This window comes from Morone saxatilis, unplaced genomic scaffold, assembly GCF_004916995.1.
Source record: "Morone saxatilis isolate NCDOM2014 unplaced genomic scaffold, NCSU_SB_2.0 Contig19, whole genome shotgun sequence".
Lineage (NCBI taxonomy): Eukaryota > Metazoa > Chordata > Actinopteri > Moronidae > Morone > Morone saxatilis.
The window spans coordinates 12,511,950-12,533,256 of record NW_023339751.1 but is presented as its reverse complement, the minus strand read 5'-3'; the positions used below and the strand labels follow the sequence as shown (position 1 = coordinate 12,533,256).

Genomic DNA, 21,307 nt, shown 5'->3' with positions numbered 1-21,307 from the left:
ATGTACTGCTGCCTAACAAAGTTTGAGCTATGTTCGCCAATTAATCAATCTACTGTTAGGGTTTGACCTTTCCATGAGTGTTAATGATGCTTTGAATTATTCTTAAATGTGTTTTAACATGAGAGAAATGTTCCATCATCACTGTCAACTATGTAGTTTCTGTATATCAAAAGTCCAAATCTAAATGACTGCTATATTTCAGATTTTCTTCTCTTCACCTCAGATGAATGCATTCAATCACCTCTGTTACAGGCATGGAGGAGGTCCTCATATCCATCTCATCCACAGTCTTACTGGGGGCATAGTTTGACCTCCAGCGCAGCAGCACAATCTTCTTCAGGTACTTAACTGTGTTGTTCTTGACGCTGACAAAACAGAAGGTATTGATCATGCTGTTGCTCATGGCAATGCATTCAATGATGTAGAAGGCCACCAATGAATTTTTCTGGCGGGAGATGAGGGTTGGATGGAAATCTCGTAGGATGGTGAAGCCATAGTACGGAGCCCAGCACAGGATGTATGCCGTCAAGATCCCAATCAGGACCATTACTGTTTTACGGCGACAACGCAACCTCTTCCTAATCTGCTCCGTCTGGAAACCTGGGACATTCTTGAACCAGAGCTCGCGGGAAATTCGGGTGTAACATATTGCCATGACGATCACAGGTGCAACAAACTCCAAGGCAAAAACAAACAAGAAGTAGGACCGATAGTAGGCCTGCTGGTCAACTGGCCAGATCTGGGCACAGAAGACTTTATGAGTGGTTGGGGTGGTGCCACCATGAGGGTACATGGTCTCAGAGGCAAAGTAGGCAGAGGGAATTGATATCAGAATGGGAACAATCCAGACTCCTGTTATCAGGCAGTAGGCCGTTTGGTACTTCATACGGGGCCTCAGAGGATGGACGATAGCCATGTACCTGGAAAAACACAGAATAACTGTTATACAGAGGAGGCAGAGAATGAATCAGTAATACAATGAAGAGTGCTGTGTGAACTCAATAGATTTGGCAAATGGCTCTCAGTCACTCATGGAAGACTAAAGTTCAATACACAGTGTTCCATTATTCAGTGAGTTTTTCATATTGGTGGAAGGTCATTTTTATGGATTTAAAAAGCATACAGGCTTTTGGCCACTTAAGGCACAATCTCTAATCATATGAAAAAGTAATTCATGTTTTAGAATAGTCAAAATTTGGTTGTGTCTATATCTTTCGTAAACAGTACACTGTAAAATTATGTGCAGGACATAATAAGACATAATTTCCACGTAGCCATTAAAATAACATTTGATACTGTTATGCTGTATGGATTTTTCTCCGACGTTGAAGCAGCTTAAATAATTGATTAATTTAAAGAAACATGCACATTCACTTTTTGAGTCTGATGTTCAAAAATATAGCTGTCTTATATACATGATATATCTGATTTGTTTAACCTGTACCACGTGTCCACTTAAGTTGAAAACTACAAAGTATTCTAAATTTTAATCACAAACATCATTACACAGCCTCTTATTTGATTCCCACTGATATATACTGATGTGATAGCAGATGATGTTGAGCTGAATGTCAAGTAACAATTAGTAGATGGTTCAGTGGTTAATTTGTTAAAAAGGCAATAAACGCTCTTTAAATGCATCACTTAATAGTTCAATTCAATGATTCCGTCTTGATTACCAACTTAATCAAATTAGATATTTTTTGAAAAACATATTTTATATTTATTTTCTAGCACTAAATTCCATTTCACAATTCATTTGTTTTGCTGCAGCATCACCATTTACACTTAAAATACACCTCAGATATAAATGCAGCCTGTGTGCCACCTTCAAATACAGAGAACCACCCACAAAGAAGTAAATGATCCCCCATTAGCTTGGCAGCAGGCCTGTGGATTCTCCATTACAAGCGGCACTCAAGCTCTTACTTGTTGCTAACACTAGTGAGCTCACACAATGTCAGGTGGATTATTGATTGAACCATACTTTCTAATAATTACTTTAGCACACTAAACTATGGGGGACCGGAACTGCCAAAATCAAAGAAAAGAAAGAAAAAAGAAATCACACTAAAGAAATTAATATGCAATTAAATGCAACAAAAATAATTAATTAAAATACATGGTATTAATCAATTTATAAAATGTGACATAAATTGATATAATATTATATTTATTTTCAAGTTTATTTATGTACTTATTTATGTTGCCATGCACAGCCCCGTCTGTCATTGAAAGTGTGTCATGGGGTCAACTTTTCACCTTTGGCTAATCAGGATAAGAGAGTGCTACTATAGTCTATGTTACTATATCATATGGTTTAACAGTCCATATAGCGCTAATAATCTGTGCCTCTGCCATAGCAATCTTGGTCTTTAGCATGCTTTATTAAATTTTGTAACTTGAGTCTGTGTGAATATAAGCCATGTTTCACAACAGACATTTTCACAGTAGGAATATCACAGGTGTTACTAATAACATTAACAATGGCTCTGTTGGATTCAAGTAAGTCATGGCAGTGTGACAGCCAGCATACAGAATACCAAAACCCTGAAACAGAGGCAGTCCAGCCAGTAATTTCATTATATTTGTGATTTTTCTACTGTGACATAAATGTCCTTTGTGAAAAAGGCCAATTGGACATGTGTATGTACTTTTGCTTCACCATGTAATTAACTGAACAATCTCAGTGATTAAAAAATAAATAGCTGCAAAACATTTCTCTCCACTACATCTGCTTGTTTTCCCTACAGTATCCCATCTCCATGAAGTGAAGCATGATACATTCAGCATTGACATTTGCTCTGTAATGCATTGGGTTCCCTTCTCTTACTAACATTTATTATTATTTTTTAATTTAGGTACAGCTGGTGATTTTTTGTCCTTCCAATGGAGGTACATGCCAAAAATATGGGCTCATATGGGTTGTTTGGAAACCACTGACAAATAACCTATTTGTTCTTTGTTCATGAGGACTTTAATGTTGAGAACTCAACTCAAGTCTAGTTGAATACTACTAAATACTAAGTTTTTTTGTATGCAAAGGACATCATTTTCTGCTCAGCCCATCTGTGTTTGACGCATGTTTGAAGTATATTTCAACCTGTGCCAGAGAAGGACTAAATAGATAATGTTGATGGCGCAGATGGATGAGGATAAACAGGATATTATGAGAGGATATCCAACTGTTGTATGCTAAACGAACTAAGAAGGGAACTGTTTTCTGTTGAGCTTTTTAAGCTAATTGACCAAAAATGTAATCAAAAATGTATTAATGCATGTTTTTACATGGTGCTTGAAGTAAGACTGATAGTGTGCACAAACACACACATCTGGACAAATCTTAGCTCCTAAATTGCAATATGGTGCCAGTTTATGCCATGAAAAGGATTGCATCGTTGATGAGTGTAAACAAGTAGCTATGGACCAGCAGGGAGTAGAACCACTCTGATTAAACTTGTACTAGCATAATATATATTTATGTGGTATATGGTTCAGAAGCTTGATTGAAACTAATAAAGACATGTTTAAAATATTTACAATACAGCCATTTTCATTCAAAAGAGCAGAAATGGTCTGTTGCCTGCTTTAATCTAAAACTCTGTTTAATGTATCTTCCGATAAAAATCATGAAAAAAGCATCAGTATTTCAATAGCTCTCAAAATCTCTTGAAATGTGAATGAGCAGAATGTTACATCAACAAAGTCTAATGTCTAGATAAAGATCAATCAAGGAGAAAATACTGACAGATAAAGACATGGAAGCCTTATTGATTCTAATCTGTGCAGACAATGCTGGAGGATCTTTCCAAGAAGCAGTGGCTTACTGAATTGAACACATACGACACACTCATAGACCCACAGATTTATAAAGAAAATAACAGACTCACCTGTCAATTGCAATGGCAAGCAACGCGTTTGTGGACACGTAGAGTGACACAGTCCGCAGATAGTTGACAGAGGCACACAGCACCAATCCATGGTCCCAGGAAAGTTGTTTCACCACATAGTAGTCCACCAGGAACGGGCAACACACTACTGCCACAATGAAGTCTGAGATGGCCAGGTTGGCAATGAGGAGGTTGGTGAGGTTGCGGAGTTTTTTGTAGCGTGTCAACGTGGCAATGAAGATGAAGTTTCCCAACCCGCAGACAAGCATGATGCAGGCTAGCACCACACCTATAACAATGGTGGCCACAAAGAAGGCCTGGCCCTGCGTGGTGTCTGGGATCTCATCGGGGGGGATGCCATAGTCCATATCATAGTTGTCCATGTAATGATCCAACTTTCCCGTTGGGAGACTCTCCTGCATCTCTGTATAAGCTACTGCCATGTGGCTGATGTTGGAGTCTCCCATGTCTTAGCACACACTTTTATTTTGTTTAGAAAGACTTTTATTTGACAATTTGATCTAACAAATTAGGTCAATAATGATGATGCTTTTTGGTACATGGTGCCAATTTCCTTCCTTGAAACCAGATTAATTATTATGTTGTTTGTTTGAAAATGAAAATTTAAATCTTCTTTGGAAACAGCAGCTCATCTTCACCTGGAACACAAAGTTCCAATCTCAGCATTACTCATACAGGGTCAGGATTGATGGTAACAAGATGTGATCAAAACAAATTACATTATGTCAGCGCTTTGGGTGTAATCATGCTGGCATTTGTGACATTTCTATGATATTGTGTGATGAAAAATGTTTGTGGGTGAGGGCATTATCTAGCAATGGCCTTTATGTAATTTATTAGGACCCTGTCACTTTACAGCAAGACAACGTCACAGACTAGGCTCAGCGTGATGACAGGGCATTTAATTTGCCGCAAAAGTGGTCACTTGAATCCCCATGCATGCAAATGAGGTAAAATGATAATATAAAACTAATTACAAGAAAAAAATTCATATTTGACAAGATTATCCCAGATTTGTGTTGATACAAGACAATAAAACTGGCTGCTAACCAAACACAGTGCAGAACCTCCTATAATGTAAGAATTATTGGGATATCAATAATTGTCCATTTTAATACAATGCCTTAAAAAATTATAGCTACACTAGAGCAAAACTGTACTTTGAATTAAGGCTCTAAGGTAGTTTATAAAACCAAACTTGGCTTTATTAAGCTGCAAGGGGTCTCAACTTGAGTATTAAGCTCTTATAGCTTATATATAATCACAGCCTAGAGGGGATCACTGGCTGTGAATTTAAATCAACAGAGAGAGAAAAAACACATTCTCAAAGGTAAACTTTTAGGCGAGAGAGACCCTTTCCCTATCAATCTTCAACTTGAGACTCCAGTGAATGAAACCCCAGTGAATTAAAACAAATGTTAACATTTAAGGCACTTACCAGCAAACGCAGCAGAAGGTTCTCTCACAGGCTTTTCTCAGCTAAATAATAAAAAGCAATGTAATTGCACGCTCTGTGTCAGGTGTGAAACCGAGCTGAAGTGCTGTATCATTGGACAATCCCACCAGTGGAGACAGAAGGTCGCTCCATCAGCCTGCCTGAACATTGACTGTGCCAGCTGCCACTCCGCTGCGCTGCGCTCTCCTCCGGACTGCCTTCTTTGAAAGGCGAAAAGTTGCGTCTGTTTCTCTTCTGCATCAAGTGAGAGATCCGACGATGACGCGCGTTGGAGGAAACCATACAGCACGCCTTTCAGCAGGCGCGGGAGAGGCTGGTGCGCGTGCGCGTGGTCGCAGGGGTTGCAGCGGTTAAAAGTTCACCAGCTGAAGGGATGTCTTTAGGCTACACAGGGGACACACAAGATGTCCTTCGCATTAAAGGTTGAGCTAACATTTACCATTTCTCACAACATAGAAGGAAGCAGAGAAATAAGAAGACATTCTCAACAGTCCCTCCATCACTGTATTTCACCTAAAAGCTCCTTGAATCACAATGCACCTTATATCACAGGTGATACATTATTCACTGAATACCACTGTACTGGAACTGTGCTGTCTGATCATATCTAAATACAGTAGTTATAAGAGCTTGGACAAACTGGCTTTAAATAGTATGCTCCATACAAATTGCAGGAATTACTCTGGCATTAAACTTGCAGTGCATAACGTTTGTCTGCCTTCTGGCAGTGAGTCAGTGAAAACTGACCCAGAAAAGTTAATTTTTTAAACAAATATAAAATTACATGAATATAAATTAATTTAAATTTATAGTAATCAGCACTGTGTAAACCTGTTTGGCAAGGGCTTGAATGTAACAGACGTTTATTTATTTGTACTGTAATAGTCCCTACCCTAGCTTTAAACCTGCAATAACTGACTTTTTCAGCCACTGGGGGCAGCAGAGCAAGCTATTAATTAACACTGGCCTATTATTACTTTTAAAGTTGATAAAGAACTTCCAGCAGATATGCAGGAACATTTACATTCATATCGTTGCCTGTGGGCAGGGGGTTCTTCCTTGATAAAAGAGTCTCAATTTGAATATCTATCATGTAATTCAAATATTAAAATGTACACAGTTATTTTAAAGCTTGTCAGTCCATTTCCAGCATGGCAGTGAATCACAGTCACTTGCGAACAGGATGTCATGTAGTGTTTATTCTATTAACTGTGTTTATTCTATTAAATTTGACTGTGTTGGTCACAATTATTTTTTTTTTAAACAGAACAAAACATGTTTGATAGTCACACCAGCCACTGACACTGGTGACTTTAGGGAAAGTAAGAGATGTTCAGGAATATCTCTGCACAACATAAATAAGAAACTCATTTTCTGCTGTGAAAAAATGCTTTATTTCTTAATTTTTTTTAAATATTTTTAACTTTCGTTCTTTTCGTTCACTTCAGTTTCCTTGACAATGCAATACAATAATGCAGTGATTAGTGAGACTGAATTAAATCTGAACTTTTGTTCCCTGTTTTCGGTCAGGGATCAACATATGGACTGAGCTGTTGGAACCTGTCAGCACCCAATCTCTGTGGTCAACCATCCCGAACAGCAGATACACTGCCACAGACAGCAACACTGATGACTTTTTAGGATCAATTCCTTATTGTGATGGGAAGCTAGCACTGCTATTTCTTATCTCGCCTCTGACAATCATCTGTCAATAGCAGCGAGATGGCTTTTTGTGTCATCTCACTCTGAGTGCAGGGATCTAGCAGTCAGTGCAGTTTAAATATAATAATGGATAACTAGAGATGCAAGTGAGGCATCAGACAGTTCTTTCTGTCATCTGTATGGACACAGGATGAGAGAAAACTAATGTTTTTTAGTGCTTGAACATGTTCTACCCCAAGCTCACAAGAGAGAGAGAACTGCCTTTGCATGTCCGTATTAGTTTTTATTACCCTCTAAATATTAGCAGCTACTTGCTCGAGTCTGTCATTGTAGCCCAGGAGGCCTGACCAGCAGGATAAACACTAGGCTTTCATTTCCAACTCTTGACAGGTCTCTAATCTCACCCAGGCCTTGGATTTACTGCCACTCGTAATCAATGAATATAGATGGGAAAGGAGGACTGTGTGATCCTGGCATTCTCTCCTCGAGCATGAAGAGAATATGCACAAGACCTATAATCTATGGCCCCTGCGTGAGGGTGGACAGATAGTCAGGTAGTTTATTGGTGACATCCATACAAATATATATATATGGGGTTAAATGTGAACAGAGGCAGTCTGTTTTGGCTGTTGGTTCTGCTGGGGACAGACTGATTTTGTGAGTGTCCAAACACTGCTAGTATTCGACCACATAGTCATTTTCTCTGTTCTTTATCATTTGCTTATTATTCTGTCTCTTTATGAAAACACATGCTGTTCGGCAGCAAGTTACTGATTATCCAGCAGGATTAACTTGGTTCTTAATGACAAAGGAGTGTCTTAATCTACTTGTGGGAGCCCTTCCAATTGTCTCAATCACAGAAAAAATACACAGTCTGTGAACCACGTCTACATTATCTTTCTAACTGGCTACAGGTTAAAGCCCTTAAATGTCACTGCACATTTCCTCCAGGCTGTAGTGCCACAGTTCACAATGTGGAAACCAATTGAACAATGAAATCTCAGTGGTGTTTGTTTAAAAGGAAAACAATGCACTGCTGCACACAGCCCCAGTGTATGTAGTGTCTATAGTAGTACATTCTATAGATGGAAAATGTCTCAGTGTGCTTGTTGTTTAAAATCAGTGCATGTTGTGGAAATGTCACATGGACTTCAGGAGTTGATCCACACACACACACACACACACGAGGACAGACTGATTTATAAAATATTCATCTAGTGCATTAGTGACTGATGCAGATACCTGCATACAACTGAAGATTCACGCATGTGGAGTTGGGTGTCCATAGAGAGACCACTCATTAGTTGTAGGGAACATTCCTGGTCGTGGCACTGTGGGAAATGGTAAGTACTGAATGCTAAACAATAGGAAGACATTGTGAATCATAAGTTTGACTTTTCAAGTAGAATATTCGTGGATATAACACACACAGAATTGCATTATTTATGGTTATATAGTTACCATTACTGATATAATGAGCCAGTTGTACTGTACTTGTGTACTTAAACTTGGATAGCTTAACCATTGAGACAAACATATGCTGCTGGAAGGATCAACCAGATTGCCCTTTGGGGATCAAATAACGTGAAAGAATAGCATACATCTATGGCTTAATTGAATTTAAAATTTGCTATATAGAATAATTTTAACTCCATTATGTCATGTTTTTGTATAGTAGCTTATTTTTTGTAGTCCAGTTCAACTATCACAGTCTGCCTTTGGGCCATGGGCTTTGCTGGGTCCAAAAAAATGCTGAAATGCTGATGAACAGCCATTTGACACGTGTTTCATTCAGCTGTTTTACAGACAACTTGCTAGATGTGTCTAGAGGGACATTTTGACTGACCTTGTACCGAAGCCTGCAGACGGTCTTCAGTCTCTCATCTTTGCTAAGTGTTATTGTAATTGTGAGAGAACGAATGGAAATATAAAAGGGAAATAAAGATATATAGATAGGTGTCGGGTAAAAGCACCTGAGGTAGACAACTAGAGGCTTTCTATTATTAAAGAAAGTGCTCAGATGCTTCAGATTCAGAGCAAAGCAATATTCCCAGCAGAACAAGAAAAGATTGCCACATACTTAACATTTGAATATGGGCTCTTCTCTTTGATTGTTTCCATTAAGGCAAACAACAGCATATGTAGAAATAAAGGTTTAAACTTTTATTAGATATGTTATTCAGGACTGTACCTTTAGTTGTTCAGTTCAGTTTGACCTTTTTTGGGGACTCTTTTTGGTGTTATTTTTCATTTTGTTTTGGTTACAAACAGAACTAATATACTATGACAATTAACCATTAAACATTCATTGTATTGAATGATCATGTATCACAGTGTCCCAACTGGGCCTGCCTGCTGCTTATCACCAAATATGTTTCTGTAATTTAGGGTTTTTTGTGTAATGCTTTTGAGATTGTGAAGCAAAACACAATTAGTACCTACTTGTAAACAAGGGCAGTGTACAGTGTGTCAACACTTAGTCACTTCTGGCAGGAATAGTTTTCCACAGTCCACACAAATTGCACTGCACGAAATTTCCCCTCTGTCCTGTTCTGGGCCACTATCCAATCTGCCATATCAAACAGGGATCTAGAAAGCAGCTGACTAAGAACCAAAATAATGGTGTGTAACAACCCAGTGCTTTCGCGGGCTGGCCAATTGTTTGTTTTCGTGGTTCTGCTTTGTCATCATCAGCATGGCTTTTCTAATCTCTCCCACAAAGGCAACAATGCACTCTGGAAGGCCCCAGGCTCGTAGCATGCGTGGCCACAGCCAGGGAGAGATTTTGGGGGCTATTTCGCCATCAGCCAGTGCTGTGCAGCGTTTAGTCGAGCATGAGACAGCCAAGGGTGAGCACCAGAGTTTTCACACAATAAAGGTGCGGAAGGGGACCAAGCACTCCGGGGATACCACCAACCCACGGGAGAGAAGCCTACCACCATGTTCAAGACCAGCTACACGCGTGAGGTGCGCAAGGAAAAGTATGAGCGCTCAGATGTCTTTGATGAGGAACTTGAGGACTCTGAATCCTCTGCAGGCATCTCGGCCATCCAGGGCTGGGAGAGCCTTCAGGAGCTCAACAGCCGCTTTGCCCGGTACATCAACAGGGCACGGGTCCTGGAGCAACGCAACGCCGTGTTCCGCAAGCAGCTGGAGACGCTGCAGCGGATGGAAGAGGCCAGCGGTCTCGAGGAGGCCTTCACAGAGCAGATTGATGTCAACAGGCAGCGCATCCGTGAGCTTTCCTCCGACCATGCCAAGCTGGAGCGAGAGCTGAGAGATGCTTGCCGCATGCTGGATGAATTCACCAGCAAGTAAGAGAGTGGGCAGTGGTTGGTCTTATCCGTGTGTCAAAGGTCAAATTTATTCTGTCAGAGGTGGAGTGGAGAAATGTGAACATATTGTTTTATATTGATACTTCTCAGCAAATATTGGAAACCCTAAATTGATAGATAATCAGTGATCAGAATAGATGCAATTTTTAAAGTCAAATTTATCAATTTACCATCTTATAATCAGGTAACCATGCAAACTGCTGAACAATAAATGTATTTTGAATACTGTAACATTGGATTTCATTACCAGACACCAAATAATGGTAAATTAAAGGGTCAGTTCAACCAAATCAAAGAAAAAAAACAAAAAACAAAGCACTTACTACTTGTAATAGCCATGCCTTCACTAAATATAATGGAGGTAAATGGAATTTTAGTTGTAATACTCACATGAATGTCAAGCAGCTTTTTAAGACACTGAAGACACAACATTTCTTTCCAGAGAGAGTCTCCATGTTACTCTGGATAATCCACAGAACACTCAACAGGTTCAATAGGGACTATTTGTTCGGTATAACGTAGTTCCAGTGGAAACTGTTCACAATGAGGACTTTGAATTATACAAAGGTTACTGTAGCTGTATTGATGTGGGAATCTCTGAGGCTGATATGGAATGAAACCAAATCTATCTGCAGAGAGTGTTAGGTGAATCAACCGTTGAATTTCACTGATATACACTGAAGGTGTATTCAGCTGTCCGTAGGCAACTAAGCCTCGCTACATTACTGATAAGATAAGAAGAACACTGACCAACTCTGGTTGATTCGGCTTGTGAAGAGAGTGGTTGACCATGTGTAGTTTTTATTTACAGCTTTGACACGTTACAAACAGATATGTTGTGCTTCAAGAAGAGATGAGTTTGTCAATCTGTCTTGTCTCACTGTGAGCACACAAAACAAACTCAAGTTAACACACAGGTTGTTTACGGTATGTATTCCTGCACCATGGAATACTGTAGTTTAATATGATAATGTCACATTCTACCTCTTCCTGCTTTCTATTAACACATAATTGAGGTGTTTTATGTTTCAGATATAGAAATGAATGTGACTATCAAGAACAGCTGCGGGGCACACTGGAACAGTTAAACAAGGTACTGTATGAATACATTTAAATTAGTTTACTCAATCATCCAAATGGAAATGAACAACAGCCTTTTAATAAATCTGCATTTAAACATGGAAGAACCTGTGCATGTAAAACAAGACAGCGTACAACTATTTACAAATTATAGTGTTTTAAAAAAGTAAAGAGTAAATCGATTGAGATTATTTTATTTTAATCCAAGAGAAGAAATTTAATTTGCACTTTAAGTGTGAAAAAGGGTTTTGTGGTTGTTGCATATAAAATATCTTACCATACTTACCACAGAGAGCTTAAATCATTTTAGATTGTCTGTATGACTACAGTTTGTCTCTGAAGTTTTCTTTGGCTTCAATTGAATTCAATACACTGTACATTTCACGATTCTTTCCCCTTGGGGCCTCTTGGGTCCTGTTTTTTTTCCTCTTCTTTCTCCTCCTCTACCCTCCTCTCCTCTTGCAGGAGGCCGACAGTGCTCTGCTGAGAAACCTGGACTACCAGATCCAATCACAGTTCCTGCAGGACGATATCAACTCCACCAGAGATAGACAGAGAAAGGTCAGTGGTGCTAATGCTGAATGAAACCGTGGCTCTTAATCACGTAATAAAGATGGAAGGATGGAAAAACTCTTGAACCCCTGAACTCAAAATTGATCATCTGGATTATTTTAAATCCAGGTAGTTCCTGAGTTATCAAGCATGTACTTACAGTTGTCAGGTCTCTTTCCTTAATATTTAATCTACTTTTATGTCACCTATATTGTATTTCTCTGTTTTCGGAGATTTTCACGCCGACTTCACATGCTGATTCTTGCATGTAAGCGACAAAAAGCACATTGGTTAAGGTTTGGTTGAATTTTAGGAAAGCAAAGATGACCTGCCGCATGATTCCAGTCACTTTTGAATTTTAAAGCAGAGTCTTTCCCTAACCTCAATGAAATGCTTGAAGTGCCTAAAGAAAGTATGCTTCAGTTGCTATGAGTGGATATTGCAGGAAAACGTTGTCGTCAGTCACTGTTTTGTTCAGTAAAATTGTTTTGTTGATAAGAAATGTAATTTAAGTGGCAGTACAGTTCTCTCATATATCATATTCATATTTATCTCATAGTTGCACATACATGGTATATAAAAGCCATTTCTGGGAGACAGTATTAGAAATTAGTAAATTAGCTCAGACTTTAAATGCTATAATAATGTGGCAGTAGTCTGTACTGCAAACATACAGAGTATTAAATGTACCTTTGAAAGGTTAACATAAACACGCACTTACAGTGCGGCGTGACAGTGAGCAATTGCATTCATGCTCACAATATCGTAATCCTTATCGATGGCTACAAACTGGAACAGGAAAAGCCACTGAGAAATGGCTTTAATAACTCCATATCATCGTTCATAGCAGTTTCAGACATATCGCTCTTTAAAGGTTACCACATTTTGAAATTGTACCCATATTGTTTCTTTTGACAGTATCTTTGATCTCAGGCCAGAATATCTTATATGGAATTGTTGGATAACTCACAGTCAATGGAGAAAGTTAATCCACATAAAAACAATATTAGTTCAAAGTATTTTAGACCACAATTTGTGTGTGTGTGTTTCATTTTCTGTTGCTTTTTAACTCGGCTGACCTCAGGCCAATACTCCTCGAATGACAAGGCACAAAACCATGACATGGGTGCCAAAAGATGTGTTATGATGTACCTGGGGCTTTAGCAACAATTTACCTCCTCTGATGTGAGTGAGGAAAGGATTGCAGAGAAAATGTAACACTTCTCTTCACAGACACTGACATATGACAGGAAATCACAGAGGAAAGACAAAAAACTGAAATATTACCCTCTGTGCGATAGAAATGGCTAGAAGGTGCAACAGGATTGCCACAAAAATGCTGAGACAAAAGAAAACTACACTTACATAATGCATTAAGGGTACTCTTTTCATAGACTTTCATGCCTTCTTTTTTTTTATTTTTGCCCAATGCTGCTTTTGATGATGAATTAAGCCGTGACTCTGCAATATTGAGATAGCATATCAAAGGGCACTGCTGTTACTATATTATATGGGAAAGAATAGGGAGTCGTCTCACATGAATATTGGACTCAGTGGTCTTGAGCTTTGAAATAATCCTACGGCGACAGAAAATATATCTCCTCTTTATTACTGAGTCTGAGATCACACTTATACACATGGTCTTTAAAAGAAATCTCTTTGCTGCCAGCACCATTTATACATTTATTTCAACTCAATGAACGCCTTCCATTGAATACTTTTATTCTCTCACCCCCTCTTCAATAGAAAATGCAAAGCAAACAAGCAAAAGGTTTGTGAGCAGGCCAGATATAATGGTTCAAGCTTGCAAAATGTTAAAGCTTCCTCCTTTTGCTGAGTTGTATATTTCATGTTTTCCTTTTGTATTATCCTCCTCTACACAGAACCTTGCAGAGATCCAGACCTATGTAAACATTTTGCAGCAAATCAACCAGACACTTCCTCTTGCTCCCAATGTGTCAGTGGGCATCTCCGAGGTGAGGTCACTAATGTTGTCACTGTGTGTGTGCGTGTGTGTGCTGTAGTCCCTGGGGGAGATGTGGGTGTTTGCATGTGTGTCAGCCCTGGCTACGTGTCTGGGGTTGATGAGGTTACTGGCTTCTCAGTCCAATTGGTTGCCTGTGACCACATTTGTCTGTGTTTAGTGTGTATACGTGTGTGTATGCATGTGCAAAAAGCACAGACAGTCAAACAGTCCACAGGAGACATGGACAGGCCAGCAGTTTGAGTTTTGAGTGTCAGTCATATAATGAAACAAATGCCAGGAAGAATGGCTGTGCATGCAAATTTTCGAGGAAGTGTGACCCCAGTGACTGGCATTTGTGTAGCAGATTGGAGTATTATTTATGCAAACATTTCTCAGAGGCAGAACTGCCCTGGATGCAGAAAGTGTTTAATTGGTTGAGTTAAATCTCAGTGGACAAAGACACACATCTCTTGGCTGCTGTGTTGAACAAAAAATCAAGAGAAAATAAGAAAAAAGCCAGCTGGGAATAAACAGTAAATATAAATGGGTGAAACGAATGAAGACACATATCAAATGCATATGCTTCCATATAGGGCACAAGAGAAGTTTGATGAGTATCGTGTAAATCATGTTATGGCCTTTTCAGTTACACAACACATTTCAACACCTAGGGGAAATTTTGGACCGCCACATTAGGCAGTGCTCCACCATCATCAAAACACCTTTCTTAAATTTGTTTATACCTTTTACAGAATACATTACTCCTACTGGATACATACAAAATACATATTGCTACCAACTTCAAAATATCAGATACACTTTTTCATTAAAATGGTTAAATGTTAATTTTCAATAGAACATTTTGTAGGCTACTGTTTCAAAAAAAAAATCAAAACACAGTATACTTACTAATACTAATTCTTAAGTATGTAGCAGACCCTACCTACAGTCTGGAATTTCTATTAAAGAACTTTTGAAGGACAACAAAAGTGCAACCGTTCTGACAATCTTGGGTACATGTTAGCTTTGCTAATGTGTCTTCCGTTGACAAGTTAGACAAGTTAGTAACTTGTTGTCATCTTAATGTCACTTTACTTCTATTGAGCCCAAATGTATGCTTCATCTCTTTCAAATGGCTCTAGGACAAGTCTAAGTACTTACATTATTGATGTCCAGGAAGCATGTTGCCTACACTGACTGCATTTCACAAACTTTATATTCAGTTTAATAATTCATTACCTAAAATAACAGGCCTACTGTATGCTTGTGAAATTATTACAATTTAGACTTTTATTAGCAGTAATAATGTATCTTAAACATAGAAATGTGAATAGAAAGCTTACAAATGCCACTTCATACAGGGACATCTACTGCCAATGACTGTTTGAAGATTATAAACTTTATGAACTAAAATTAACTATACATACTTATTATAGATAGTCTAACTTCTACAAGGTGTACCAAGTAAATCGATTACCACAGCCATTCACTTTTCATTAATAATTCAGTGTCTAGGAAGTGGACACTGCACTCCAAACACTCAATAGGTTCATTTTAAAGGGCAGATGAACAGAAAAGATCAATTATTATAATGCCCTTAAATTTAAAAAATGAATCAGTGAACCTTTTAATACAGTGTGACCTCAGAAAGAGAATTAACTGCTGGCTCTGTGAGTGTGTATATGTGTGTGTGTTTTCAGTTCTCTGCATGTTCTCACTGATTTGTTTTTGCTCGATGTGTAAAGGAACAGGAGAAGCTGCTGGCCCAGAGAAAAGTGCCCGGACTGAAGAGTCAGCTGGAGGAATATAAGAGCGCCCTCTGTCAGCTGCAAGCCCAGAAACAACGCCTACAGACTGAGGTGGGTCACATGTTCACCATGACAACAGAAGGTTTTACGTTGATAATGTGCAGGTTTTTTTTTTTTTTTTTATCACCAAGCCAGTACTTACATAAAGACACATTCAAGAAGATTTCTCAAAGGAACCAGATGTATTTCCATTTAAAGACAAATACCACTAAGACCAGTCCAAACTACATATCATAACTCATAACTGTAGTTGTATATTTTGTAAGGCTACAACTAACAATTATTATAACAATAATTAATCGATGATTTCTATGGGAATATGGACAATCACATTTCCCAGAGCTCAAGGTGACATCTTCAAATAGCTTGTTTTGACATACCAGCAGTCCAAAACTCACTATTTTCTATTATTACTATTAAAATTGCCACTTAACTGTCTGTAGATCGACTTATAGACTTATCAAATAATTGTTTCCGCTCTAAAATTGTGAGGAAAATTTAATGTTTGTGAAACATAAAAAAAGAACTAAATATAATTACTTTTTTTTTTTTACAAATTGTTACTTACTTACTTACTTACTTGTTATTTAATCAGTATCTTAAACATTTCAATCACATATATTTACATGATAAATAGTTTAGGTTTACATGTTTTTTTATGTTTTTAGAATGACATGTCAAGGGATATTTTCCTTCGACTCTTTTTACTCATTTTACTCTTTCATATTCTCATTTCTCATTATGTATCAATCAATGATTAATAACTACTCACTGAGCAAAGCATTACATAGGCCTTCACCCTGCAGCCTCCCAACTGCTAATAGCTAGATACTGCAGAAATATGACTAGACTAAGACCACCTTTTGACAGCAGGGTAGGTTTAGTGAAGACAGTGTTTCCTGACAGGAAATGAGAAACACAAGACAGCTCAACTGTATTGGGAAAAATATTCCACAGTCGAATTTAGAACCTGCATTGATTTCCAAAGTGAGTGTTTCTTCACTTGGCTGCTTTGTTTCCGTTTTGAATAAAGACGTACCTCTGCTGTCTGCACAAATGATGCTCTTCACTCTGCTTATGTTATGCACTATATACTGTATATATATCTCATGTATTTGGACCCGATAGAGGCTTACAGTGTGATATGTTTTAACTGTATTAGTAACTATTTATTTTTTTAACATAAATAAATCACTGTCTGTTACTATTTTTCTGAAAACACTATTTTCATTTACAACATTTTTATATGAAATACTGAAGAGTTAACCCCTGTGCCTTTAATTTGACTTGTTGCTTTCATTATCAACGCATTATAAACTATTCTTTATTATTAATGACATGCATTGCACTGTTAAATATCCTTAAGGGGCTTGGTATGTTTTTTTTAAATCATAATTTCTTAATTAATCCCTGCCTCTGTCTCTTTATTCAGACCATAGCACTGGAGCAATCCATCAAAAGCACACAGGAGACTTATGACGATGAGATCCAGATGTACAATGAGCAAATTGAATCTCTGCGGAAGGAGATAGAGGAAGCTGAGAGGTCCCTGGAGAAGTTCACCAGTGAATGTCGCCACCTGGCCATGTACCAGACATCTCTTGAGAATGAGCTGGAGAGGTACAAGAGGATCATAGAGAACGAAGATAACAGGTAGGCACCTGGTTGCTGACATACAGAAACACACATGCAAGTGCACTAGAGAGGTTAACTGTTCACCTCAGTCAGGTTAGCTATACATTTATAGGAATGTAGTTCTTAACTAAATGCTGAAATAATTCCTGGAAACAGTAAATTTAATATAAATGTAAAACCAGTACATAATGCTTTTACATGACTACTCAAATGATATATGAGGTACGTGGTAACCAGACTAATGTAAGGTGCAGGACCAGCCAGCAGGTGGCACTGTGTGACAACACAGGTTTTCCACTACTGCACTAGCACAACAAGAAGCAGATTTGAGAGATGTGAGATTTTTTTTTCATGTCAGATTAGCTATATTTGTGTTATTTGTGCTGTTTTCTTTTTTCTTTTTTTAAAAGATTATTTTTGGGGCTTTTATTGTCTTCACTTGAACAATGTGAATTATTGACTTCCTTACCATATTTCTCTGCATAGCAATGCTGTATGTGACTGCTGCATGAGTGACATTTCACTGCTGTCTTTACTGCAGGTTGAATTCAGCGATAATTGGCACTCCCATTACTCTGTTCACTACTAATTACCGCTACACTCACACACCCACTGCATCAAGCAGGGGGAGAGGTAAGGACATTCTGAGCACATTACAGCTGGTTTACATTAAGAATCACTATGGAGTGCACATGCAATTATCTGCTATTGTTAGTTCACTAATTCCAGTTCGTTGACTCATGGTCTCATTTGTTTCCAGATATCACCCAAGCTATGCAAGATATTACCAGCATCAAGCCCCGCCAGAAAATCCTGGCCAAGAAGGTCCTGAAGAAAAAAGAGCTGACCCCGAAAGATGTGATGGACAGCGGACAGGAGGAAAGAAATGGGGAAGCCGCTGGAGAGGCTCCAGATGAAGAAACAAAGGGGATCCCTGAAGAAGTGCAGGAGGAGAGAGTGAAGAGAAAACAGCATAGACCTGTTCTCACTGGAGTGTCTCCACAGGATGTCCCAGATGGAGCTCAGATCAGCAAGGCCTTTGACACTCTGTGTAACATTGTCAGAGACAGAATGAGGAAGTACAAGAAGCCTGAGCCAATTGCTGACTTCTACACCAAGGGGCGCTATGTCCTTGTCACTGGTGACGGCAGCTACCCAGATCCCTGCTTCTACACATCCACACCATCAGGTGGTCACATCTTCGTCACTATCAGAAATGGAATGATGCCTCCATATGATCCTTATGGACGCAGCTCGCCCACTCCTCCACCTCCTCAGCCCATGGTAGATCCCAGGCCTCTCAATCCCACCCTGCCCTCTAATGGAGGAGGAGGAAAGGATGATAATAAGGGTGGAAAAGGTAAGGACGGGAATGGAGGTAAAGGTAAGCAAAAGAACGGAGAGCCTCACCCCCTCCCTAAAGATCCAAGCCCAGCCCCTCCACCCTCTGACCCAAGCTCCGGTCCCAAAGATCCCACCCCAGGTCATCCCAAGAAAAGCAGGGATGACAATGGGCCCATTCCAAAGCCTGCACCTCGTGGTGCAAGCACCAGCTCCAGCTCCAGCTCCAGCTCTAGCACCAGCACCAACACCAACACCAGCACAAGTACCAGCACCAGCTCAGGCAGCTATACCCCAGATGCCATGAGCTACGAGAAGGTGGAGGTGGTTGAGTCAGTGGAGAAGTTTTCTAATGACCGCAAGGTTAAAGGTTATGAGGAGACTTCCATGGTGGTGGAGACCATGATTGAGAAGTCCAGTAAGAAGAAACATTGAAAACACATCACCTGACATGAAGAGTCAGTCAACTCCACCAGGGTCATACATGATTCAGGTCCACTAACAAGAAGACAATACGGATGTCGGTATCAGACTACATAAATACCACTGTTCCTCAAACTACTGTAATAAGACCAGTGTTTTTGTCTCTGAGACCAATCATGCTTAAAGACCATCTACACATTCCTGCTCTGATATTCAATGCTCTTCCATTTGCTTGCAGTCTCTGGTCTTGCGTCCAGAATACGTTTGGCTGGTTCCATAAGTACTGCTGTTGTTGTTCGACTTAACACCCACCCATGCTCATGCTATGAGTCCTTTACTGTCTGAAAACTTGAGACAATGAAAAACAAAGTTCCATGCCACCAATAAAAATACATAAAAAACAAAATTTAAAAAAAGAGAGAAATTGTGCCACCCTCTGAACTCTGTCTCAGAATGCCAACTTTCCCCTTTGAGCTCATTTGTTCAATTGGATTCCAATGCCTGCCCTCAGCACAATTTTGCTGTGTATTAATTTGCTTTGATATATTGAATAATAAAAAAGATTCAAACATCATTTGATACCTTGTTGTATTTGTTTTTTGCCAGGCTCTATGTACCACGCACCTCAGATGCATATTAAATAGATCAAACCACTTATGCATATGTATGGACACCAGCATTTTAGTACAATATAATAATTACTACTTGGCTTTTAAAAATGCCCCTTTATTTTTTTTTTAACAGTTTACAGATGGTTGTCATAGTACCCTTTACACCCTCACTAAAGAAATCTTAGTGCTGCAGCACCCACAAAAAACGTGTTCAATTTCGATGTGGCTTTGTGTTGTTCACAATATCCTCTTAATTAATTGTAGTATGATCCAATCTTTCTCAGATCACATAGGAAAATATTAAGGGGACAAGGAGCGGAGGTATAAAAACACAAAGATGATCTCATATGAAATACAGAATGAGCAACGAATGTCAGAGAGTATTTTTGAGAAAAATAAGAAATATTTTACCTAATTAAAAACTTTCCACTTGATGTCACACTAGAGCACCATCATCTCAAATCTAAACATTAGGCAGAACGGCTGACCACACTCCACTGATGAAACCGGTCATTTTACGTAGCAGATAATTGTAACACAGAAACCAAGTAAACTCACCAATACCATCTTTGTCAATCTTTTCACTGTTCCAACAATCACCAACTTTGGTTTGGTTAAATTCACAGACGTAGATAAGAAAAAACTCTCCTCAGTTGTACTGAGTGACTCACCTCAGGGGATTGCAAAACAGGCAAGTGTGGCCTCATTCTCTGCTCAGGATATTATTACTCTGCTATACCTTTACATTGAAAGTTGTTTGCTGATGTATGTTTTAAATCTCATAACCTTTACAATGAAATATATGTGAAGTCCAAAGAGAAGAAAATTGAATAAAAAGGAGAAAACAGGAGGTGTGTGAAACTTTACACCAAAAAAGAAATGTATTACTATTTATTTTGATAGCTTTGGTATATTAAGACAAAATGAGACAATGGTTGAGATAATTGGTAGTCCCCTATGGCAGTGTTATTGCTAGATGTAAATGTATTATTATATTTCCAATAAACCATGTTGCAGACAACAAATCGATTTTTGTTTAGCTCTTCCTGTTTTTCTTTTCCTTAAAGCTACATGAACTGATTTTTTGGCCACATGGAGGCAGCAGAAATAACCTGTAAAAACAATTAAATGATACATTATGACCTTTGGAGTTGGCAAACTGTCGCTTATTTCCACATCCAGCAGCACAATGCAACATTAGCATTCATTTGGATGATGAATGTAAGTCCAATATTCTTCTATTTATATCTGCTGGCTAAGAAACATCTGTTTAAATGCTACACTTTGCTAAAGTAGTCGCTGCTGTTGTTCGATGCTGCTTAGGGACTTAGAGGGTTCTTGGAGCTTTTTAACTGAAAACAGCTGACTGTTGCCTCTAGAAACAATGCGAGAATGGCGAGAGTGACTAAAAACGGTAATAATGCAGGCTGTAACACCAAACCAAACTAGAAGACACTAAAATATTCCAAAGAGCTGAAGGGAGCTGCAAAATTGGGTGATAATTCTATGTGGGTTATTATGAATTCA

The 21,307-nt window shown here is 38.8% G+C and overlaps 2 protein-coding genes across 2 annotated transcripts; one reads left to right on the top strand and one right to left on the bottom strand.

Moving 5' to 3' along the window:
- Positions 1–214: 214 nt before the first annotated feature.
- Positions 215–4,357, bottom strand: prokr1b (prokineticin receptor 1b). The gene is made up of 2 exons (XM_035663981.1): positions 3,891–4,357; positions 215–920 (listed from the first exon to the last, which is right to left on the bottom strand). Exons 1-2 carry the CDS (start codon positions 4,355–4,357, stop codon positions 215–217), a joined length of 1,173 nt encoding a protein of 390 aa, XP_035519874.1.
- Positions 4,358–9,789: 5,432 nt separating this feature from the next.
- On the top strand, positions 9,790–19,700 carry LOC118328986 (filensin). The gene is made up of 8 exons (XM_035662918.1): positions 9,790–10,343; positions 11,397–11,457; positions 11,910–12,005; positions 13,880–13,972; positions 15,708–15,821; positions 17,203–17,423; positions 17,947–18,038; positions 18,166–19,700. Exons 1-8 carry the CDS (start codon positions 9,970–9,972, stop codon positions 19,179–19,181), a joined length of 2,067 nt encoding a protein of 688 aa, XP_035518811.1. The 5' UTR covers positions 9,790–9,969; the 3' UTR covers positions 19,182–19,700.
- Positions 19,701–21,307: the final 1,607 nt, after the last annotated feature.